At 36.3% G+C, this 18,218-nt stretch overlaps 1 protein-coding gene across 2 annotated transcripts in view; it reads left to right on the top strand.

Moving 5' to 3' along the window:
* Positions 1 to 18,218, top strand: part of LOC308056535 (histone-arginine methyltransferase CARM1-like) — an 81,894-nt gene that overhangs the window by 51,496 nt on the left and 12,180 nt on the right. For both annotated transcript variants that reach the window (XM_080372092.1, XM_080372093.1), the window contains exons 5-7: positions 2,530 to 2,640; positions 12,069 to 12,246; positions 14,572 to 14,662. In XM_080372092.1, coding sequence (XP_080228218.1) covers positions 2,530 to 2,640; positions 12,069 to 12,246; positions 14,572 to 14,662 — 380 coding nt within the window. The remainder of the gene's footprint in view (positions 1 to 2,529; positions 2,641 to 12,068; positions 12,247 to 14,571; positions 14,663 to 18,218) is intronic.

The following is an 18,218-nucleotide window of genomic DNA, read 5'->3' as shown; positions in this document are numbered from 1 at the left end:
CATCAGACCTATGATTCAAATAAATTGGCCTTGACTTGTCATTGTCTCCCTCCCTACTTATGTACCTGATACTTATTGTCACTTGCTGTTCTTGAAGAGCTGGTCATAGGAGCATACTCTAACACCTGCCAAAGCACAGAAATAAAATTGTATGAGTAACAGCCTGTTATCCGTGATATAAAAAATGAGCTTAATGGATCTTTTCACTAGGAAAGATTATTAAAGGCAAGGTTCTGGCTTCTATGCCAAACTTGAGACTATATGCAGTATCAGAAGCAATGTTAATTTATTTTGCAGTGTAGTACTTCTGTAACACAGATTCCTATCAACTACAACAGAGTCAGGCCATGTGTGTTAGGCTGCATTCTTTAATATGTAACCTAAATGTCACGTAGAGTAACTTTTTTGGGGGTGGAATATGCCCTTCATTCTAAAAGGTTATTTTTCTGTTAGAACTATTCTGTTTGAATACACAGAACTTTTTCTTTGTGTGTTTAAGGGCTGGTAAGCAATGTGCGTCATGTGGGAAGCTGGGGCAGAGAAGCAATAAAGAACATGGGTAGCTGGTGGTATACTAAACTGCAGTAATACTCTGAACCTGTATTACATTTAAGCTTCTCTGCTTTTCACTGTTGAGATTGGATCAGGGCTGTATCTTGGTTTCATGGTTGAAGTGCTTCAAAATCTTAGGAGGTTCCAGTTCCAGGTGGCTTAAAATCGCTGAACAGGCTTCTGTTTCATATCTTGGATCAAAATTTAATGAGAATTTCAGCCACAGGGACAGGAAAACTGTCACTCCTTGTTTTCAATCAAGCAGAAACCCGTAGGAGGAATACAAATGGTGAGCTGTTCTGTGAGATTTTTCTCAAAGCAAGTATTAAAATTTTGGGGAAGCAAGGTTTAATTAAACCTTTAATTAAAGAATTAGGTATTAACCTAATTCTGTTAGTATAAAAGTGGGCTTTGCATCAAAGATCACATCAATCACATCATCTTAACCATTTCTTTGGCATTTAGCCTCTTTCCATGTACTTATACTTTCCTCTGCAGCAGTGTTGATTGATCTGTGCAACAAAATGAAGCTAGGAACTAGAGGCTTGTCTGGACTGGACTGTTGCAGCAGTCACTGGCTTTGCATTACACTATACATCGAAACAAATTTTGATCCTTTGAACATTTCAGTCAATATTTTGGCTTGCAACAAGTAAGCCACCTGATGGATGGAGAATGACTGATAAGGCTTTGGGATTTATGTTTTAATGGAGGGCCTCCAGGAGACACCACATCAAGCAGTGCAATTAAAGGTCTAACGCTAACAGCAGCAACGACACCACAACAGTCCTTTTTGGTTGGTGGCCCATATGGGGACTGACACCAGGACCTTGGCATTATCAGCACCAAAAGGACTCTCAGGGTTTAACTCTAGCTGGCATCAAAGTACCACGTAGCTGCTCGCTCACCCACCCACCCCCCCAGCAGGATGGGGAGGAGAAGTGGGAAACGGGTAAAAATTGAGTTGAAACAAGAAAAAAATAATAATTGAAACAAAATGTAGTAGTAGTAGCAGTAATAATAATAGCATTTCTTGAAAAGAGGAGAAATAAAGAGAGGAGTAAAACCCAAAGGGAAACAACAGGAAAAAAAACCAAGTGACACACAGTACAGTTGCTTACCATCTGCCGACCGATGCCCAGCCAGCCCCTGAGCAGCGACTGACCTCCCTGGCCAACTCCCCAAGTTTATATCTGTTCTATATTACAGAATATACCTTTTGATATTAGATAATATCCCTATTATGGAGTTATTTATTATTAAATTATTCATTATATAGTATCACTATTGTGGAATTATGTTCTATATTATGGAATACCCCTTTGGCCAGTTCGGGTCAGCTGTCCTGGCTGTGTCCCCTCCCAGTTTCTTGTGCCCCTCAAGCCCTCTCACTGGCAGGGCCCAAGAAGCTGAAAAGTCCTTGACTTAGCAACAACTAAAGCATCAGTCCATTATCAACATTATTCTCATACTAAATCCAAAACACAGCACTGTACCAGCTACTAAGGAGAAAATTAACTCTGTCCCAACCAAACCGAGGACAGTTAGTTTGGTCTTATCCAAGACTTCCACATCAGAGAGTGATTCTTCATTCACAAAGACATGATTCTGCAGTCCTTCAAAGAACTATTATCGTAATGTCTTCCTTCCCTCCCCAGTCTATTCAGACTATGCTTGTTTTTCTAATTTTTCTCCTAAACAAACTTAGTTACAAAAATCTATTTCTGCCAAACCATAACCACGTATTTACACATGAAAACAATCCAGTGTTTTAAAAATATGCCATTGCTGCTAAAATAAAGATTAAGAGCATTAAAACTCTTAATTAACAATCCTTTTCACTTTTTCAAGCTAAATTAGTAATACCAGGCTTACTAAATGCAGGGTACAGCTATGAAAATGTAGTTACTCAAAATACGTCTCGGGAAGTGACTTTTTGATTATTTTGTTTCTTTTGGTCTGCCTTTTGTTTTCAAGGTGGTCCTAGATGTTGGCTGTGGATCAGGAATCCTTTCATTTTTTGCAGTGCAGGCTGGAGCTAGAAAAGTCTATGCAGTTGAAGCCAGTTCAATGGCAAAATATGCAGAGGTAAGTGGTTTTCACCTGAGGCAAGTGTTAGAATGTTAAGAGATCTGGAACTGTGCATCTAAAAGGCTAATGCTGAAGACTTCAGTGTAATTTTTCTAAGAAGTCAGGTCTCTAATGACATGACCTTTTGGAAGGTCATTTTGGAAAGTGTTCTAAATGTTCTAATGTCTCAAATAAATAAACCATCTGATTGTTGTTTCTGTGAAAAACTGAACAGTCATAACTATAATTGAACTTCTTACTTTCAGAAGGGGGGAAAAAAATTAACCAGATTTTGTTTTCATGGGTTCTGTGCAAAAACATTTGAGTGCTTTTTTCCTGAGACTCTTGGACATCTGTGGGATCAGAAAGTTAAGTTAGGTTCCTACTAAGTGCAATCAGTTAGGCCTTTCAACCTTTATGCAAAACCGTGTTTAGTGTTTGAAAAGGACATGTCCAAAGAATGCGCTTAGTTTTGAAAGATGTTTTTCAGGCATTTTTACTAAGCATTCTAATACGATTTTACAAAAAATATAAGCACTCAAAGTAGTATTGGTAACTAAATGCCTTAGGAGAAGGTAACTTCCTAAGAAGTGCTAGTCCTAAATAGCAGCAACAGGAAAATTCTCCATTTTTTTTGCAGTCTGTACTTATTTAGGTGAACATCACCATGTGTGGTGAGAGCTGTGAACGTTACAATTATAAATTTTGTCAACACTGATCACATCTAGCTGAGTTTTAAAAATAGTTTTAATGTGGATGAGGGTGAAAAGTGATAACATGGAGGATTTTTCAACCCATACCTAGAAAAAGTTTGCAGTATCTAGATGTTAGTTTTTCTTTTTGCTTTACTGATCCAGAATATAAACGTTCAAGAGCAACATTAGGAGTCTGTAGTTCCTCTAAGTCCACACAATGAGCATTCAGTGGTTCCATGACAGTTCCTCTTGTATGTCCTGATGCAGCAATCCAGCCTTGCTCTTGGGGAAGACTGGCAAACAATTTTTTTTTGTAAAAATTTGTAAAAAATTACAATGTCTGCTGTGAACAAAACGTGAATATTAGACATTTTTATTTCTCTCCAGATAAAAATAGTTATTAATGTATAAATTCTTTGTATTTTTCACTCCAGCTTAAATACAGGACTCCATAATCTCCCCATACACATTTTGTATTAACTTATGTATTGAGAAAAAAGATTGTTTCATACAAACATTTTATAGTTCTGCCTTATTTGTGTTGCTGTTGACAAAAGTTTTATTATGTGTGTGTTACTTTTGGAACTGGTGAGGATGTACTAGCTGAACGGCATATATGTACTGGAAGAACATTTCTATTTTCTTATTGTAATTTTAATAATTGGAAAGATTCTTTTTAATTAAAGGGAGTATTTTTCTGATGTATGTCATTTTGTCAAACCTATCAAAAGCATTACAAATGTTAATCTATGGAAGGAATCTCTCAGAGGGAAGGGTGGAAAGTGGTTTTATTTCACACAGGATTTTGTAAACAGGTATGATTTTGTGCCATATCTTTGTTTCATTATAGTCAGAAGTTTTATTTATGAAAGCATAAGAAAAAGAGCAAAAGAGAACTTTTTTTTCCTAGTATAGTGTAATGTGTAGTAGTGAGTATAATGTTGTGGGTTTTTTAACATTTTAGTCACAGCTTTGAACTCGACTCCAGTCAGAAGTAAGCAAAATCATTATCTGTGAAATGGCACATGCCACATCTGTGGTATATCAAAAATGGAGTATACTGTGATGCAGTGCAGATGCAAGTAATATGTCTGACAACGTATTCATAGAGAAATAGCATTAATCCATTTGTTTTATAAATTGAATTGCTTTTCTCCTGAGGAGGATGAAATGCTGAACGGCTTAAAACTATGATTGATAAAGAGGAAAAAAGAACCTTTGACTGATCAAGAGAAGTAAAGAATCTTAAGCAGCTGTAGCTACTGAAGAATACTGGCTAAAATTCAGAGTGTCAGTTTGATAATTCATAGAATTTTGGTCATTTCCTTCTCCTCCTACTTTCCCAAATGGGACTCCAGTTTCATAAGAAATATAATAGACTTCTATAGCCATAATTTCTTGTGAAAACTTGTTCACTCAAGAACTTTCTTGTAGGTCAGATGATCTATTAACACATAATATGTTTTAAGAATTGAAGTTTATTCAGTATAAAGATGCTTATCCATAGGTATACTATTTGTCATCTCCTTATATTCCACAGTGGGATTTCATTAGTATGGTTTATCAATTATCTGGATTATGAGAAGAGCATTACTTTCCATCCATTTCTTCTCTCATTTCTGTATGAATTTATTATATTGTTCATCTGTTTCAGATGTGTAATAATGTTGAATGGGAGATTAATAAATCATTCCTTTTTTAATTTTTTTCTATTATACAAAACACTTGAAACTGATACAATGAACTACTGACTGACAGGAAATAATATTTGAACAGTGCAAATTAATGCTGTAATACTTTTTACTGAGAGATTTCTTGTTTACAGTAAATTCCTCTTTATGGTTGGAGGTTTGTTTTAAAAGAATTACATTAAAGATTTAGTACTACAGTGCAGTGACCAGAAATCAGATGTCTGTTTGACAGTGTTGAAGACTGTGTATTATGTATAGATGTGCAAAGGTAGAATATCTGAAAAATGTGTTGGAGGGAAAATTCATAGCAGCTGCTCTATTAGGAAACATACTGGCTGTTGCTTAGTCACTCATTTATTTTAGACATTTGCTGAAGAATATCTCCTGTCTGTGTCACTGTATTCTGTGTAGTAGTTGGGTGGCTTTTTTGTTGATTTGCAGTAAGCTTGCATTTCTGTTTTGTTCCATGGCTTCATCAGGCTGTTCAGGAAAGCTAGACAGACCTGAACCTCTTTGTTATGGTGGTCTGCATGTGTGACATAATTCCATTGAAGTTCATACAGGTTTACATTAGACAAGTCTTATTTGCATTTAAACTAAATATGACAACAGTAGATTAATTAATAATATACATAATTTTAAAATGCAAGTCATTATAACAGTCTAAGGTCTGTAATATTTATTCCCAGTACTTTGCTGTTTCTGTACACTGAAAAGAATAGCATTCAAAGGAATTTTATTTTTGAATGAATGAATGAATATTTTGAGTTAATATTATTGTCACCTTTTGTTTATTTTCATGTCAGTCTGGTCTACCTATTGGGTATCGGATTTTTACTAGCACACACAATAGTTTCTGCCTGGCATTTGTGTATCCAAGGCTTAACTGCTTTTTTTCCTGTTTCGAAAAATTCAACAGAGGAGGGAGAAACCCTGTGAACCTTTATCATGACTCTGCACCAGGTTTTCTTCTATTCTGTGATTCCATGTTCTGGATATACAACTGCTGGCTAGCTAGCTCCTGCCATTTGCCATCCATGGTAGAGAAAGAAAGTTGAAACGGATCTTGCTCAACAAACCAGCTTGTAATAGGGGGGAGACTGTGTAGAGTGAATGAGAGCCAGTGCTCTTCAGTGACCTGTGCATAAGATGTGAGATGAAAGCCATCTCAATCTAGATTCACTATTGCAGTAAATCCTTTGCCAATAAAATGGTGGGGAGCAGAAGAAGTAAAGCTGGAAGTGGCTGGTGCCGGTAGTTGTTTTGTCTAAACAGGAAATGTGATTCTAAGCAGTCTGTCTAGGACCAAGGGTAAGCATCAACATTAATAGACTGGTATTAGATAAACAGAAAGAGTGAGCTAGTATACATGAGGAAAATGTGATTGTGTTATGGAGGTTAGCTAGTGATGGGATTATTACAAGTAGAAATACCTACTTCTGATGCAATGTTTTTCATGATATGGGGTGTGAATAGTAAGTTGTTACATGCAAGATTGCTATTCCATCTGTTTCAATAGGCAAACACAAGGGAATTCATTTAATGAAAGACAATTAACCTTGAGTCGACTCTGTTACAACTCCTGTGAGGGTGCTCATGTATGGGTGGGCTCAGTTTGCCTGCAAAACACATACAGGAATTTAGGAAAGCATTTGATATGCACTTGGGGCAGTTTTGCAAAGATTCTGTCTCAAGCACCATAATGTTTGCGGTTACTTTCTATGTATTGTTTAGGTAGTACTTGTGTGCACCTTACTATCTTCTATGCAATAAACAAATAAACTGCACCTGTTTGTGTTTTCTGTGATTTAGATTAAAAGCCTTTAACTGTATTTAATTATGTGGCAAATTGTCTCCTGTCTCAGCTGGTATGTCAGATGCTTTGTGGTGGGGTTCATATGGTATGCTGTTAATGTACACTAAAAACTAAAGGAGGGTAGATTCAGACTAGATGTAAGAAAGAATCTTTTTTACTATGAGGGTGGTAAAACACTGGAACAGGTTGCCTGGAGAAGTTGTGGCTGCCCCATTCCTGGAAGTGTGCAAGGTTCAGTTGGACAGGACTTTAAGCAACCTGGCCTAGTGGAATAATATCCCTGGAAGAGGTCTGTAAAGAGCTCTTCCAACCCGAACAATTCTATGATTCCTTGTATTTTTTGGAACTAGTGTAGAATATACCTCATTCATACACTTAGTTTGTTTACATCTGTATTTTAAAGGTTTGGCAGTTCAGGTGAACTCTAAAGGGTGGACCAAGCCTTATATTGTAAGCTCTGATGTGTGATGATTCCTCCCGAGATCTTCTGTTAGGCAAGGTCAGAAAAATTACTTATGATCTTGGATAAATGCAGCAGTGCTGATGCGCAAAATTGGAGCAGGTGGAGTTGTATGAAGCTTCCTCATAGATTAACTCTACTAATTTGACTTTCTTTTGCACCTGCATAACTGTACTTATATCTGTAACTATTGATAATTGCAGCCAATTACATTTTTGCTTAGGGTCTTGGTGGGCCATCTGTCAGTCTTGCTATTTACTTTTGAAAAATGCAAGAGAATGTATATGTCAAAACATTGTATTTCTGTTGGGGTTTTTTTGAAGCATTGCACAAAGGCACATTGTTAACACATATATATGTTGTCACCTGCACGAGTCCTCAGTCTTCTATGTAGTGGGAAGATGTTATTCTGTTTTCTCTGTATCCCCCAGTGTTCAGTACATTAATAAGTTTAATTACAGCAGAACTTTCAAACACATAGTTCTTAAGCCTCTCTAAAAAGTGTGTAGTTCCACAATTAGATAAAAGCTACTGGAGTATTTGTGTTTCACTATTCAAGATGCTGTCATGCTCTTTACTATTTTGGCAGGGTTCCTACAGCAGTGCTTGCACAGATTAATCTGTTTGCCAACTTTGGGAATCAGATTCAGAGGGTTTTGTTCCATGAGGAATTTTACAGTTTTGTTTGGTCTCCGGAGAAAACAGACTTGATTATGAGTAGGGATGGATCCTGGTATCAAAATGTAAAACATGTTATGATATTTATATTGTAGTGTTTCATGATAATTCTGGGGGAAGTCATATGGAAAAGGACTGAATTCATAGCTTTGTATGATACATGACATCGATTATTGGGCTTATGGAACACTTGGGCCTCTTTTTCAGTCTGTTTTATTGGGTGAGAAATCTGCTGTATCTGGATACAAAACTGGCCCTTTCATGAGGAGAGATGTATGTGAGAAGTTTCTCATTAGCTTTATGTATTACAGAGATCAGTTTTGATTGTTTTTTTTGTTGAACAAATCCTTACTATTTTACCAAAAACTTTTAGGCATTTAATTTTAATGAATGCTGCATGAGAAAAGGTAAAGGAAAAAATAGCCAGAACACAAACATGGCCGCATTTGGTGGATGCAACTCGTTTGAAGTGAGTGCATACACCAGATACAATTTTAACTGCTTGTATTTTGGTTCAAGATATCAGTTTTATCCTCCATCACTGTAATCTTGGCCTGCTTTCAAAGTGTTCTGAAGTCTGGGAGAATCACGAGAGCATGTATGTTGAAAACAACGCATTCTTCTCCATCAGTTGACAAAATGATAACACACTGGGTGAAATTTTTTTCCCTGGATCTTTTTTTCCTTCACTAAAACGATGAAATATTGAAGCTGCTTCACTCCTTTTGTTCAAACACATTGTGCTGACCATAACTTGGTGATGGCAGGAATTTCTGAAATACTGTGTGGGAGGTGAAAGCATTGTCAACACACCCACTCAGATACTTGTTCTCTTTTTCCACAGATTTGCTATTGATTCCCAAAGGCACTGAGTCAACAAACTCTGCTGCCATCACTGTTAGCTGCTTGTTCTTCATTTGCCAATAGTATTTGTTTAAAAAGGCACAAAATTTGCTAATATTTAAAAAAGAAGCTTCAATTTAGATTAGTAAAACCAGTAAGCTGTCAAAATGAAGGTATGGGTTGAGTGTTTCAGTGAAAGAGATAAAGAAATTTTTTAAAGGAAATCTTTTAAATGACATGGCCAATATTCCTGCCTGAGCAGGAAAGTTGTATTGCTGATGGCAGAAATAACTTCCTGTGTTTAAAACCCTCAATTCATTAATGTACTGCAGAGGGTGAATTAACATAATAATCCTATCAAAAATAAAGTAAGTTCAAACAAGATGGAAGTCACTAGGACAAAGAGTTAAGTTCATAGCTTTTAGCATCCTCAAAGTGCTTCACTTATTTATTTATTTTTAAATCTGTGTTTTAGACTAGTACTGCATGGAAGCAGAAGTTAACAATATTGTATGCGCATTTGATATAATACACTTAGGTTCTGTAGCTGTTGTACCTTTTTGTTTCACTTCTGTAGAATCTTCCTCTTGTACAAAACAGATGTATGCGATTTGTGAGAGGCTGTAGCTCTCCAATCTTTAATGTCAGTCATTTGATTTTTGCTTCTGTTATGTGATAATAAGCCACTAATCAGAGTTCATCAATGCATGGTAAATTTCAGTTTCAGAAAAACATCTTTGTGTTTAAAAAATAATTTTTTAAAAATTAAATGTTTAACACTTTCAAAACTAGCTTTTCATTGCCACTAATCCAGCTAGACAGGAACTGCTTATGAACTCTTAAACAGCTGTAAAAATCACCAAAAAAAAAAAAAAAAAAAAAAAAAAAAAAGGCTGACATAGGACAAATGATCTTCTCCCTGAAATAAATCAATCTCTTGATCTAGTCTGTCTCAGATATGCATGTAAATATGAATGCTTAAATTGACATTCTTTGGCTTCCTGACAGTCCTGGTACACAGACTGAGATTTTGGCCGGTGCAGAATTGCTTTTTCAGGCCACAGTATGAGCATATTGGAGTGACACTGAGAAGAATCTTGTGTCAATAAGCAGAGGTGTCTGTTCCCTGAGACTCTGTGGCCAAAACCTAACATCAGCTAAATTCCTTTTAGGAGCACAGTTGCTGTCTGTGTCAAGATGGCCAAAAGCACAGGGAACATTAGCTTTCCCAACTCATAGCTACACTCTGAACAACAGGATTAGTACTGACAGTGTTTCTTTGAATTTTCTTTGGTTTTTGCTGAATCTAGGGGTAGGAAAGCAAATAAACATTGTTATTTTTGTTGTTGTTGTTGTGTAATAATAACAATAACATGGAATAACAATGAAAAAAGCCTTTTCTATTTGTCTCCATGCTACTACTTCCAGTAAAAAAAAAATAATAAAGCAGTAAAAAAAAAAAAGTAAAAATTTTCAGTAAAAGATTTTCATAATATAAGCATTTCCACTTCATGTGATAGAGATATTGTAGCATTCTGCTGCCCTCTAGCCAACCATGTGAATTATCTGGCGCAGTCTGTGAGGGTCTGAAATGATTTAGGCTTCTGCCTTTGTGCATCCATGCTGCTGCTGAGCTTTTATTTGAATGTTAGTTATTTTTAGATTCACAATTCACCTGTGAACAAAATGGTAATTTCATTTCCAAAATGAAATCACATCATGTGTCTGCTCACATAGTCTCTGGTCTAAAGAACTTCCAAAAAATCTGTCAACCTGTTCTTAGAACTGGTTATAAACACTCATCAGTCAAAGTAGCAGAAATGTTATTTACCTAATTGGTAGCGTGTTGGTGTACAATGATTTTTGTTTTATTTAGTAGTTTTATCATCATATTAGCATGCCATTTATGTAGGCAGGTTGTGACTGAAAATCATTAATTGTATCACTGATTCAAGCTTTGATGCAAATCCTTCACACAGATGTTATATTTATAAGGCTAGCTATAAGCAAAGGTGCTATGATTCTACTGGAAAAATAGCTAGCTTTTCACTTCATTTGATGAAAACTAAATAGTTCAAGTATTTGATATAGGACCATGAAATCTTTAGAACTTTATGAAGTGTTCTGACCTGTTCTATAGGTTGTTCGGGTTGGGTTTCTTACTAACTGCTTTAGCATATTCACATTTCAGTGAATTAGCTAATAACAACATTAGTCTCTCTAGTTAGAATGAGTCATAGGTTTCATCACTGTTGCCTGAGGCCCAGTATGTTTTGGAAAAGGTTTGTGGAAGTAATTATGCTCTTCTATTGATCTTATAATTATACCAATGCAAGTACATCTGTGAGGGAGTGTTTTCTATTATTTACTGGATTTTCCTGGTATCTCTGGACATCAATACAAATCTCCTACTGTGCTGTTGCAAAGCATCCTTCATTTGATAGAATATCCCAGCAGAGACCTTAGATTAGTGGGAAATAATTGTTTCTTTGTGAGCGTGTAACAGAAGAACTGAGATTCTACTCGTTATTTGAACATAGGTTTAGATACTTCCCCATATGTCTGAGTACAGTGCAGCTAAATAGCACACACATGTGTAGATATATAAAGGCTTTGAAAAAGCTGTTATTTTCCTTCATAACTAGCTGTATCAAACATAAAATTTTAGGTCTGTTTCTTCTGTTCGTTAGATGTTCTGCTCCGAGGTTCACTATGCACAAAAAAAGTGGATAAATCTCCAGTATTATGGCTCTGAATAGTGGACCATGTGAATGTGTTTACGTGACTATAGTGCTGTGCTCCATTTATGCTTAGAAATTACTCACTGAAAACTTCAGCTCTTTGTGTTTCTTCATTCTGTCATGAGTATGTAACTCACTCAAGAACAGTATTTTAAAAACGTGGACAATTATGATGACCCTTTCTTTGTAATCTGTATTGAATTAAACTACCCCCTTTTCCCGGTAGATATTTGTTCCTGTGGATATTGATTACAATGATCTCTTGCAGAACAACAGTACTTGTACTGTCACTTGCTGATCCCACACAATACAATCCTCTGAGTTTGCTCCAGTGAGCCTTAGCCTTTAGAAATTTTCGTGTAGCAAGGAAAAATTTTACCTTTATATTTTAATTTATATTAACAGACTGAGGTAGTTGTTTTACACTATAGGGAGTTTAATGCTAATTAAAAATGTCTGATATAAATTCTGCTAATCAAAGGAGTCAACACTCTCTGTGTACTTTTGGGTTTTTTCCTCCAGCTGTTGGTGAGAAGCAACAACCTTTCTGACAAGATCACAGTTCTGTCTGGAAAAATTGAGGAGATCTCCCTGCCTGAGATTGTGGATGTGGTAATTTCTGAACCGATGGGTTATATGCTGTTCAATGAAAGGATGCTGGAAAGTTACCTCCATTCCAAAAAATGGTTGAAATCAAATGGTGAGTGTGTCACCACAGTTACCCGCTGCATAGAGAAGGAAGATAAAAATCTTCTGAAAGAAAAAGACTTGAACTGGGCCAGGATTGTCTGGTTCTATACCCTCGTTCTAGCTTTACTACCAACATCTAGGGGGGGGAGGGGAATTTGCATAATGATGCAGCCACCACTGCTGCTGTACTATATGCTGCGACCTCTTGCTCTTTCACGGTGGAAATAGCTTTTGATTATGTTGCTGTTGCACTGCTGAGTTCTGCTTGTGTTTTAATCTTAACTTGCTGCTGTATACACTATGCATCTCTGTTGCAACATATCACAATAGATGATGACACACTAGCCTCAACTGCCAGACAGTGAAATGCAGGCAAGAGCAGAACAGTCAAATAGGATGAGCTTTTTTCATGGAAAACCTGTAATATATTGCCTTTGGGAAAACTGTGAAGTTCAAATTGTTTTGACGTACTTTCATAGTGCTTCTCCCAAATATCTTATCCTGATACTTGCATGTTCCCTTTGAGTGACATGTGAGAGATTCACAGTGTTCAATGCTCTGTATTTCATCCCTCCTGTGTTTGGAGTTTTGAAGAGAATCAGTAAGTTCCAGGGCCTCATGGGAATCTTCCTTGAGAGGCAAATCTGAGCATCCAATTGCTAAATGATAAATCTTTCTACATGAACTGCTGAAAATTAAATGAAGTCTCTCTTTGAAAGGCTTCTTTAAAAGAGACCTTTCTCAAGTAAAATTACTCAGCATGGAAGTTTCTGAATGGACTGAATCTGTGCCTTAATGCAGGTAGCTAATGACTTTGCCGTTGATCTGTTTCAAACTTGCAAAGCATGTTTGGGCAGTATTTTTCTTGTCAGCCACTGATCCTGAGTCTCCTGTTTAGGTTCTTAGGGCCCAGTTTCAGCGGAGGGCTTCTGAAAAATGGTCAGTAGGCAGCTCATTTTGAGTTTTAAATGAGTGTTTTTAAACTATGTGCCTAACTTTCTGATTGCTCACTTGTATAGTGGGGATGAATCCCCTTATGTGGTGATTATTAAACTTAACGATTGTCTAAGAAGTAAGCTGAGATTGTGACATTTTGAGTTAGCTGCTAATATTTTGTACCAGTTAGCTTTGGAAACTTTCTGTCCCAAATTCTCTGCAAACTTGCTAATATTCTCCCCACAGCCAGTTTTAAAAAGCTTGTGTGTTTTGTGAGTGGGTGTTGTTCTTGATTTAAATTCCTGTGAACTCTTCCTACATGACGCACTTACAAAAGGAAAGCTGTTTCCTTTCCCCTCCCCTGCTCTACCTATCCTCACCTTCAACTATGCATTGTGTTTTATACCAGATTAAAAATGGGTGAAGTACACTTTAGTGTAGTTCAAAATGACCAGGCCTTGTTTCCTGCTTCCATTGACACGTGCATAATGGAATACAAGAGCTTTCTTTTAAGCTGCTAGGTGGTCCGATGCACTGTCCATAGCAGGTAATTCCTGTGGTTTCCTAAGCCATTAGAGCGCAACATCCTAATGAAAATGCATTCTTGCAAACTAGTGTAGAACAGGATTTCATTCCCTGCTCAGTCACTGATTTGCCACTTCATGCAAATAAAACACTTGTTTCTCAACTTCAGCATCTGTTAAAAAAAAAAAGGTATAATAACATTTTTCTGTTTGTAAACTTCTCAGTATTTACTCTGAAGTGCTATGAGTTTCCGAATAAAATTCTTAAGAGTGAAGTTCATATAACTTCTTATTTGACCAAAACCATACCCAGCAGTTTAATTCAAGATGAAGTCTGAGCTTTAATGCAAATCCTTCTCACAAATGTTGTATTTATTAGGTTAGCTATAAGCAGAGAAGGTGCTGTAATTCCACTGGAGAGTGCTGAGGACGTATTTAATAGCTAGCATTTTGCTTCATTTGAAGAAAGCTAAATAATTTGGATATTTGATATGGGACCATGAAATTACTAGGACTTTATTAAGTATTCTGGTTTCTTCTGTAAGTTGTTCTGGGTTGGGGTTTTTACTGGTTTAGCATATTAACATTTCAGTAACCCATATATTAATGAAACTAAATGCGAAGATATCTCAAGTGTATGGCAACTGCTGCTTCTGAACTGGTGGTTTCTTGCTGGTGAAGAATCCCTGTAGGGATTTCTATGGGACTATAGAATCACAGAATATCCTGAGTTGGAAGGGGTTCACGAGGATCGTCACGTCCAGCTGCTTACTCCACACAGGACAACCTTAACACTAAACCATGTATTTAAGAACATTGTTCAAACACTTCTTGAATACTTGCCTTTCGACTTTATATTGTCTTTTGTTTACTAGGAATGATGTTCCCAACATACAGTGACATTCATTTGGCTCCTTTTTCTGATGAGCAGCTGTACGTGGAACACTACTCCAGAGCCAATTTTTGGTAATGATTATTTATGTTAGTTTATTTTTATCAAAGATTCAGTAGAGGTTAAAAATTAAATTAGTTCTTTGATTCAGCATAACCTATCTGTCAACACTGGAAGATAATGTTTTTATGTTTTCCATGTTCAATTCTGCTCTAGCCTACAGTCATACTGCTTACTGTACAAGTCTGAAGGATCTCTCAGGAAGTGCTGGAGCTGTCAATTTCAAAAGAAATTGACTCCATGGAGCATCCATTGTGAAAAAAATAGTTGACTGTGAATCAGGTGCTAGTTTTCCTTTGCTACACCAAAGGGTAGTATGCTGTGTATGGTGATCATCATATTGCCTGAAGTGCCAGGTGTATGAGCACAGGAAAGATTCCTTGGCAATCTTCAGAGAGAGTAAGCATTAATTCCTATGTCCTGAACAATTTCCAATTTGGTAGTTACTTTCTGTCCACCTAAATTTTTCACGCAGCTTTAACTAGAGGTTGCATTCCTTTTGCCTCGAAGTGTCCTACTGCTACTATTGAGCTGCTGCGGTGCTCTATATAGGATATCTATACAGTGATATTCTAATCAGGAGAAATTCAGATTATTCCATTTCAGCAAAGGGCAGGTTTATTTTGAAATACATTCAGTCCTTCATTTGATACAGCTCAGTTACTTTATATATTAGCCATTTATAAAATATTATTTAAAGGTTTTGGATAAATGGTACTGTGGAACTCCATGGTTAACTGTTCTTAATCTTCAGGAAGTTTATAAATGCAGTCTTTCGACTGTTCTTACAGCTTGCAATGTGGAATGTGAATGTTAAGTGGTCTTCATCAGACCTATTTGTTGGTTTCTTTGATTAAAGACAACATTTGCTTTCATGCCCAGGTTACGGTGTAACTGCTTATACTTAGAAGTTTTCTTCTGGCTGTCTCTGAAGTAGAGATATGTCAAAATCTTAGTATTTCTATAGTGAATAAAGGAGTGAAATGTGAAAAGTGATGAATTCTTTGCTGGCTCACTGTGCAGGTTGAGCTGATTATGAAATGTTTACATTGTATATTTACAATTTCAAAAATTGCAACAGTATTTTTTGTGTTAAGAGACTGAAAAAAGAAGGCAGAAGTAATTTCTGAGAAGTTTTCACATCTCAACTGTCATTCTGGTCCCTCTTCCCAAAGATCCTGTTATTTTTGCTTATATACATAACAGGTCGATGGTATATATTAAACTATAAATTACAAGACTGAAGCACAATGTTGTACCATGATGCAGATTCTTCCTCACTTAGTGAAGAAAATATATAAATACTTAGTAGTATGAAGCAGAATTATAGCTTTTTTTCCCAGGTCTATACAGGACTGGATGTTACTGCAAATATGAAAGCATTTCATTTCAGACTGCTTTGGATGCTTCACCTTCATTTGTAATAAATGTAAGACCTCTGTGGAATATCTGTGGGGTAGGCACAGTATGTGCGTTTATCTCCATCAAAACTGATGTATATGGTAATGTTTTTGGTGGTGGGAAAAGATCTGCAGCCTTTTATTGTTTAAGAATTGTACAGCTGGGACTGAATAGTCCAGCTAGATTAGTTTCTTATAGTTTGTTAACACAAATGCACCATCTGAATTTAAAATAAAAATAAAATTAAAAAAAAAAAAAAGGAGAGAACTTCATCTGTATCTAGCTGGCATGATTTGATTCCACATATTCTACATACATACATTTAATAACCTGAATTATCTGTCAACCACTGCAAGGGTTTCAGAGAATTGCGTAAAGGGGAAAACCAGATTTTTCAAGCCTGCTTTACTAACTAGTTTTGCTTTGCACCAAGAATGTTTTTGTCACTGACATTATTATCACAGACTGTAGTAATACTTTGTAATTATGATAGTGATCAGGTTGGTATGTAAATTACAACACACTGTAGTCTTTCCCCCGCCCATCTTTGCAAAACGATGTCTCCCTTTTTTGACAGATCTTTTTATTACCTACTTCTGATGTTTTTATGAGAATGTTTCAACCAAAATAACCACAGAAATGTCACAGTTACCACTGATGATATTCTTTGTGTATCAGGTTCTATTTGATTATTCCTAGACAAAACAGGTTTTGTGTTCAAAGTAGTTTTTGTATGGATGTATGCCCAAGATGTTAATTGTACAAGAGGATTAAATACTGTTGAGGTTAGTGAGTGCTCTCAAGAGCAACAAATTAGTGCTTCTAATGTTTTCAACCAAATGTGGAATCAAAATGTTCTGAGTAAGTGTGTAGTAGTTCTGTTTCTGCAGCACTGTAGGACGTTCATGTTCTTAATATTAAAAGGTCTGGATATCCTGATAGATCCAGAGCTATAAAAGTCCTGTTTCAGACAAAGCAGTTTCTCAGGGCTTTCTTGGACACTTGAAGCAAACTGTCAGGTACTAGTTGGTGACAGCCTGTGATTTGCTAAGCTTCAAATTCCAGGCCTCAAGAAACAGCTTTCATTCCTTGTCCAGCTTTGTTACTGAAACACAAGATGTGTTTTGTGTGTAATAAATTCTTTCCTGTTTAGCTAAATCTATATCCTGTATCTTAGAGACTGGATACAGGTTTGGATCCAGTTAGGTGACAGTACTTGAGCAGAAGACTGAAAGAAATATACAGATTTTCAATTTGAACTTTCATCTGGTAAAGGCACCATGATTTAAAAAACCCTTCAAAATGCTATGCAAAAGTCATGCTGTGTGTTCTAAAATTAGATGAGGTACTTGGAGTAGCCTGTTTACTACACAAAAGAAAGGCTACATGTTTCTCATACATTTAGAATCATTGTCTTGGACCTGTAAAATAATAATAATTATGAAACTGTGTAAGTATGTTTTGTTTCTCTTCAGGCCTATATTTTGGCTTATTGTTGTGCTTCAGAGTTGCATATTAATTTTTATTTACCAGTAATCGTTTCTAGAAGTATGATAATGTATAGTCTACCATAGAAAAGCAGACTGCTGTCTTTGTTGGTGAAAACCTTTCAAAGATATAAAGATATAAAGTATAAATATAAAGCAGGTGGTTAAAAATAGTGTGCATTTTGTCTGTGTTTCTCATCAGGGATAAATAAGCAACTCAATTATACTGTACAGCAAACATATGGAAAAGGGTAAAAGATCACTTGCAGTTATTGGTGTCAGCTGATTTCCTCTGTTGTGCTTATTTGAGTTCTTTCCTTAAAGATATCTTCTCAGATATCTCTAAGGTATACAATCATCTGGGCATCTTCCCTTAATGCAATTAGCACAGAACTGTAATGCAGAATTTATCAGTATTAAAGGTATATTGCCAGATTAGTTCAGAGCAACTCATCCACTTTGAAAAAAGTTACGATGGGAGTTGTACAACGTTGTAACAATGAGGACAAACATTTAAAGTTTCCATTTTTAACTGCTTCTGAAGACACTGAAGGTTTTATATCTAGATGACTCTTCCAGCATAGGGAGCTGAGCATCCTTGCGCATTCCCCTTTCAATCCCCTTTTGTTTGTTATCTGGAAATAAACTTCTCAGTGACTTGATAAGAGAGTTACACACAGCA

This window comes from Falco punctatus (assembly GCF_963210335.1).
Source record: "Falco punctatus genome assembly, chromosome: Z".
In the NCBI taxonomy this organism is placed as follows: domain Eukaryota; kingdom Metazoa; phylum Chordata; class Aves; order Falconiformes; family Falconidae; genus Falco; species Falco punctatus.
Note: the sequence above shows the minus strand (reverse complement) of the source record. Positions and strands in the feature narration are given on the sequence as shown.